Genomic DNA, 7597 nt, shown 5'->3' with positions numbered 1-7597 from the left:
AAAAAAAAAAAAAAAAAAAAAGCAGCATTCCCATATCTCTACTGAAGAAAAAGTGAGCCAGGACTGCAGCCAGCAACTCAAGAGCAGAAGAAATCTTGTCATATAGAAAGCCATTTAAAGACTACACCCAGTGGAGCTGTGTTAGCTCATGAATACCATTAGTCCACATAACCTTAATGCTAACAACTAAAAAAAGCAGCAAGAAACCTGAAGAGGAAGGGGTAAGAGTGACTTACCTATGAGATACATGCCAATCCAGTCCCCTGCATCCACTTCCTCCTTTATATCCCAGTATATCACTAGGTCCTGGGAATGCCCGATGGAGTAGTAGGAGCTGCTGACCATCAGAGTGGACCGGCTGTCTGAAGTGACAAGGTCCGTGTCACTGGTTGACCTAGGAATGGTGACCGTCTCATGGGCATTGTTCCTGATGTCCATGTTATGGAACTGGTCAGGGTTATAGCTGTATCTGAGAGGCTCTTTGCACCGGCGCCGATTTTGTGAGTTCCTAGATGGAGACGCCATGGCTGCCAGGCCCAGGAACCTGTTTTGGTACAGATTCTGTGAAGGAAAAAAGAAAGGGTCGTCCTTACATTACGATTCCTATTTCAGCGATGTTAAAGCTCAGGAAAGGTAGTACATCAGAATGAGAAAACAGTAAAAAAAGCAGGTATTTTTCCATATGGCACTGCAAAAAAAGAGGCACAAAACAGGAAACATTGTGCTAACTCAACTCCTCCTCTGTAATCCTTACCATAAAACAAGTGTAAAAGCAAGCACACACCACAAAGCTCAGCCACAACTAGCAGTGTGTGACCAAACTCATAGCAGCTGGCTGGGTCCACCTTAGGGCACACTTCCAGACATGAGCATCTCAACTATCAGACTGCTAGAGAGCCATTCTCTTTTAACACCAGGAGACAGTCTGCCCGCTTCTGATACTGGGAGTTAAGTCTTCTCTCTCGTTACATTTGCAGAGGAATCTTTCTTAAGGTGCAGTCGCCCCAGAGACTGTTTCCCATCTGGAGAGATTAGTTAGCAGTGAGTAAGAGCTCTTCCTCCCTGCTGGAGATTTGAAGAACAGGAGCCATGAAGCAGTTATCCCTGTTACCAAAATAAAGATGTATTCACTGAAGTGTAAATACAAACTAAGCTTTGGGTGTCTCTCAGTACCCCTAATAGCTTCCAATGCTGTTGCTCTGCTTCATTTTTTTTGCAGTAGAGTGTGAGATACTATGTATACATGCACTGGTAGGATTTTGGGAATGCATCTGATAATTAAGGGGAATCGTACAGGTTACTGCAAAGTAGTCATCATCTTAGCAGTTGAAAAAATATTTAAATTCCAACCTACCCTCCTTCCTCAAGGCAAGCTGAGTGACTTGTATGAAATGTGTCATAGTACATGAGTTAAGAGCTCTTGTGAGTTGGCAGATGGAGAATGCTTAAGTTATGACTGGGGTTCATTCTGATGTGAAGACATGCCCTGACACTGATCAAAATACTGGTTATTCCTTATTTCTGTGCTGTTTGTTTTTTTTCCATTTTCCTTTCCAGCCGTCCTTGTTCTTTCCCTGCAGCTCTGCTATTTCAATCACTCAGCTTTTTGTTATTCATTAGCCTTCCATTATCTGTCTGTTGCCAACCATGCTGTCAAGTCTGTTAGATACAAAACCAGGCAGCTTTCCAGTATGCTATGAAATGCTTTTCATGTGATCAGAAGTCAAATAATCCTTTTGAACTCAAACAAATTAAGCAGAAGAAAAATCACCGTTCCTTTGTCCAGCCAAGCAGTAATTTAACCCTGGTTTTATTATGGCTGTGGTAGCACAGAAGGACAGTAAGCCCCTCCAAAATAAAATAATTTGTTTATTAATACCAACTTTCACTGAATATTTTAAGAGAGATATTATTCTGTTGTAGGTTTCTGTTGCACAAAAAACTGCAGAGAGAGCAAAAAATGAACTCGCATGTATGTACCCTTAGATATGCTGTCACTTGGCAGACACTGCAACGCTTGTCTGCAAAGACAACACTTACAAACAAATGACCCAAATCCTCACTTACTGCATTAGACAGGGTTTATAGCAAAAATAGCCCCAGTAGGGATGCCACTCCTTATACTAAGTGCTGGCAAGATTCAAGCAAATAATGCAAAAGGCTACACTAGAGAAAGAGGAAAAGAAGGAGGAAGGAAGCATGTGGGGGAATGAAGTACATGGTGTTGCATTTGCTATGTATATAATCATGTATTTGCTGCTGCTTCTCTTAGAGCTACATTTATTCCCTGTTTCAGAAAGGTCACTTCACAGTGTAAACACTGTTATTCCCTGTAAATAGAAAATGCATCTTTTTAAATAAAAAAAACAGGGCCTCGTAAACAGGGCCTCATATACTGTGAACATTTTCTAATCTGGGAAGTGCTCACAGGCATGGGCAACTACCACACTCCAGGAAGTAATTAAAAATTGGTGTTATCTTCTGTCAATTAGTGATGAAGATACCTGCTGTCACATCAGTAACCACAACAACTACTGTTGGTTTTATAATGGTGAGACAGCAACACAAAGGACTTCAAGCCTGCTCTTCTGGAGTAGTCTGTATAATTTACATGTGTTCCTTCACTCATAGCATGGCTATCAAAAAGCCACTCCAGTTCAAAGGCTGACATTTCTGGTGACAAGTTTCTCCAGGGAGTGATTTTTCTGCTCATACTTTCATTTCTGAATGTAAATGGATATAGCGTATTCACTAACTGCATACTTTCAAATTAAACATTTATGTTTTTTTCAGCTTCAACATGACTTTAAACAGTTTTAAGGAAAGTGATAAATTCATCACTGTGGTCTAATTCTTCTGTAAGTTCCAATTTTTCTGTATGTTGATGCCAGTGGAACAAATGGCATAGTCTGAAAGCAACCCAAAAGGCTACATTCTCAAAAAATCTGAGTCTCCTGTATTTCCAGCATAGATTCTACAAAAAAAACCATTAATCTGCAATTAAAAGAAAACCCCCAAACCAAAAAAGTCTCAAACAAATGGGACAACAGTCACACATAACCATCTGGACTTGATAACGGTATCAAAATACAAGCATGGTTATATGAATAATTAGAAACCTAATGGCGTTCTACAATGGAGCGATTGCATCAGTGGTCAATAGCAGTGGATGTCATCTCTCTGGATTTCTGCAAGGCCTTTGACATGGTCCCCCACAGCATCCTTCTCTCTAAGTTGGAAAGATATGGATTTGATGGACTGTTCAGTGGATAAGGAATTGGCTGGATGGTCGCATCCAGAGGGTAGTGGTCAATGGCTTGATGTCCAGATGGAAAATGATGACAAGTGGTGTCCCTCAGGGGTCTGTACTGGGACCAGTGGTGTTTAATATCAACATCAACGATATAGACAGTGGCATTGAGAGCATTGTCAGCAAGTTTGCAGATGACACCAAGCTGACTGGTGCAGCTGACAAGCCAGAGAGATGGGATGCTATCCAGAGGGACCTGGACAAGCTAGAGAAGTGGGTCAAGTGCAAGGTCCTGCACATGGGCAAGGGCATCTTGTCAATACATGATGGGGGATGATGTAATAGCGAGCAACCCAGCAGAAACAGACTTGGGGATAATAGTGGAGGAAAAGTCAGACATGTGCACACAATGTGTGCTTGCAGGCCAGAGGGCCAATCACATCCTGGGCTGTATCAAAAGAAGCACGGCCAGTAGGACAAGGGAAGTGATTCTGCCCCTCTACTTGGCTCTCATAAGACCCTACCTGGGGTATTCAGTTCTGGAGCCCCCAACATAAAAAGGACATGGAGCTGTTGGAGCAAGTCCAGAGGAGGGCCATGAAGATGATCACAGGGCTGGAGCACCTCTCCTACAAAGACAGGCTGAGAGAGTTGGTGTTGCTCAGCAACCCCAAAAAGAGAACATTCTGGGGAGACCTTCTAGCAGTACCTGAAGGGCGCCTACAAGAAAGCTTGGGAGGGACTGTTTACAAGGGCTTGCAGTGATGGGATGAGGGGCAATGTCCTTAAACTAGAGCACGGTAGATTCAGATTGGGTATCAGGAAAAGGTTCTTTACTCCTTTTCTTCTTTACTGTGAGGGTGGTGAAGCACTTGAACAGGTTAGCCAGAGAGGTAGTGGAGGCACCATCCCTTGAAACTTTCAAGGTCAGGCTTGACAGGGCTCTGAGCAACCTGATTTAGTTAAAAAGGTCCCAGTGCAGTGCAGTGGGGGCTGGACTAGATGACCTTTAAAGGTCCCTTCCAACTCCACACATTCTCTGATTCTATGAAAATTAATATTAATGAGTAAGTACGAATAAGTAGAAAGTGAAGGGCCACAAAGATGATCAAAGGGATGGAGCACCTCTCCTATGAAAATGGGCTGAGACACCTGGGGCTGTTCAGCCTAGAGAAGAGAAGGCTCCAGGAAGACCTTACAGCAGCATTCTAGTATTTGAAGGGAACCTACAGGAAAGATGGGGAGGGGCTTTTTATAAGGGCATGAAGTGATAGGACAAGAAGGAATGGCTTCAAACTGTAAGAGGGGATATAGGCTAGGAAGAAGTTCTTCACTGCATGGGTAGTGAGACACTGGAACAAGTTGCCCAGGGAAGCTGTGGACGCTCCATCCCTGGAAGTGTTCAAGGCCAGGCTGGATGGGGCTTTGAGTAACCTGGTCTAGTGGGAGGTTGGAACTAAATGATCTTTAAGGTTCCTTCCAACCCAAACCATTCTATGAGTCTGTGATTCTAAAAGAAGTTAGGGAAAATAGTTACTTCACATTTATTACCAGATTTGCATGTTTCCATTCCTAATATTTTCATTAAAATCTAGGCATACATTCTCCTACATTTGCACAGGGTGAAATTATTTTACATTGACCTTGACAGTTTTCTGGAATTTGACTGGTTGGCTCTGCTACCTTTTCCTTCCACCCCCTGACAAAACTTTTAAAGGAATAAAATTACCAGCCTACTAAAATATGGAAGATCTAAAAGGTTAATGCAGTACAGCAAGTGCATAATATATTGTACATGAAAAGTTTAATGACTTGTTCACAGAGCAAAAATTGTAACAAGGACAGAAAATGACTGAAAATGAATCAGTCCTGATGATAATGCTTTTAATAAGAATGGAAAGCATTACTGAAAGTGTAATACTTTTGAAGTGCATGGTTAAAATTACAGTCTAGAACTCCTCCTTGAATTGTGAAAGAGTAAATTATGGTCATTATCAAATGAAAACTGACAGGTGTAAGAGAAACCAGAACCCAGGGAACAAAAATCCAGTCTGTCTGGATTTCTGCAAGGCCTTTAATAAGGTCCCCCAAAACATCCTTCTCTCTGAGTTGGAAAGATGTGAGTTGGATGTGTGAACTGTTCAGTGGATAAGGAATTGGCTGGATGGTCGCATCCAGAGGGTAGTGGTCAATGGCTTGATGTCCAGATGGAAAATGATGACAAGTGGTGTCCCTCAGGGGTCTGTACTGGGACCAGTGGTGTTTAATATCAACATCAACGATATAGACAGTGGCATTGAGAGCATTGTCAGCAAGTTTGCAGATGACACCAAGCTGACTGGTGCAGCTGACAAGCCAGAGAGATGGGATGCTATCCAGAGGGACCTGGACAAGCTAGAGAAGTGGGTCAAGTGCAAGGTCCTGCACATGGGCAAGGGCATCTTGTCAATACATGATGGGGGATGATGTAATAGCGAGCAACCCAGCAGAAACAGACTTGGGGATAATAGTGGAGGAAAAGTCAGACATGTGCACACAATGTGTGCTTGCAGGCCAGAGGGCCAATCACATCCTGGGCTGTATCAAAAGAAGCACGGCCAGTAGGACAAGGGAAGTGATTCTGCCCCTCTACTTGGCTCTCATAAGACCCTACCTGGGGTATTCAGTTCTGGAGCCCCCAACATAAAAAGGACATGGAGCTGTTGGAGCAAGTCCAGAGGAGGGCCATGAAGATGATCACAGGGCTGGAGCACCTCTCCTACAAAGACAGGCTGAGAGAGTTGGTGTTGCTCAGCAACCCCAAAAAGAGAACATTCTGGGGAGACCTTCTAGCAGTACCTGAAGGGCGCCTACAAGAAAGCTTGGGAGGGACTGTTTACAAGGGCTTGCAGTGATGGGATGAGGGGCAATGTCCTTAAACTAGAGCACGGTAGATTCAGATTGGGTATCAGGAAAAGGTTCTTTACTCCTTTTCTTCTTTACTGTGAGGGTGGTGAAGCACTTGAACAGGTTAGCCAGAGAGGTAGTGGAGGCACCATCCCTTGAAACTTTCAAGGTCAGGCTTGACAGGGCTCTGAGCAACCTGATTTAGTTAAAAAGGTCCCAGTGCAGTGCAGTGGGGGCTGGACTAGATGACCTTTAAAGGTCCCTTCCAACTCCACACATTCTCTGATTCTATGAAAATTAATATTAATGAGTAAGTACGAATAAGTAGAAAGTGAAGGGCCACAAAGATGATCAAAGGGCTGGAGCACCTCTCCTATGAAAATGGGCTGAGACACCTGGGGCTGTTCAGCCTAGAGAAGAGAAGGCTCCAGGAAGACCTTACAGCAGCATTCTAGTATTTGAAGGGAACCTACAGGAAAGATGGGGAGGGGCTTTTTATAAGGGCATGAAGTGATAGGACAAGAAGGAATGGCTTCAAACTGTAAGAGGGGATATAGGCTAGGAAGAAGTTCTTCACTGCATGGGTAGTGAGACACTGGAACAAGTTGCCCAGGGAAGCTGTGGACGCTCCATCCCTGGAAGTGTTCAAGGCCAGGCTGGATGGGGCTTTGAGTAACCTGGTCTAGTGGGAGGTTGGAACTAAATGATCTTTAAGGTTCCTTCCAACCCAAACCATTCTATGAGTCTGTGATTCTAAAAGAAGTTAGGGAAAATAGTTACTTCACATTTATTACCAGATTTGCATGTTTCCATGCAACTACCCAAAGCATGCATCCAGCCCCTGAGCTCTGGTGATAAAAGTCCCGGCCATAGTGAGACAGCTTAAAAAAATTGCCTGGTAGAAGCAATCTGATCCATCACACATAGCACATATAGATTACAAATATAATAATAAAATAAATAAATAAACTCAACAGCTTCTTTAGGTGCTTGAGATTATTTATTCTCTCTATCCCTTTGCAGAGGTTTGCACATTATACACATTAAGCTACACTCTAACTTCTAATATACAGTGGAAATTATAAAGCAAGTGCATTGAACAAGCAAGTGTTGACCCAACAGCACAACAGATCAAGTCTGGTTGTCAACAGAAACAATGCTAATCCATAGATAACTATAATTCCAATTACTGTGTACTAGACAACTTTTAAATTAACACCTTGTCAAGAAATGCAAGTATCACTAATGGTGGAAAACATACAGGTTTTCTACTGATAATCAGCCACTCTAGCACAAATAAGCATTTGCTCACATAAATTTAGTAATTAGTTATATATTTTAATATGATGAACAGCCCTTTTGTGTACAGACAGCTAAGCCAACAAGTATTTAGCTATAAAATACTAGTATGCCAAGTATAATTAGGTGAAGGGACATTTTTCTGCTCTCACTGGCATTCCT

At 42.7% G+C, this 7597-nt stretch overlaps 1 protein-coding gene across 1 annotated transcript in view; it reads right to left on the bottom strand.

The window, feature by feature from the left end:
- The window catches only part of HECW1 (HECT, C2 and WW domain containing E3 ubiquitin protein ligase 1), a 179916-nt gene extending 179361 nt beyond the window's left edge, over positions 1 to 555 (bottom strand). Inside the window, exon 1 of the mRNA XM_010001546.1 lies at positions 237 to 555. Coding sequence (XP_009999848.1) covers positions 237 to 525 — 289 coding nt within the window. The 5' untranslated portion in view covers positions 526 to 555. The remainder of the gene's footprint in view (positions 1 to 236) is intronic.
- Positions 556 to 7597: the final 7042 nt, after the last annotated feature.

Source organism: Chaetura pelagica, unplaced genomic scaffold, assembly GCF_000747805.2.
Source record: "Chaetura pelagica isolate M959 unplaced genomic scaffold, ChaPel_1.0 scaffold7, whole genome shotgun sequence".
Taxonomy (NCBI): domain Eukaryota; kingdom Metazoa; phylum Chordata; class Aves; order Apodiformes; family Apodidae; genus Chaetura; species Chaetura pelagica.
Note: the sequence above shows the minus strand (reverse complement) of the source record. Positions and strands in the feature narration are given on the sequence as shown.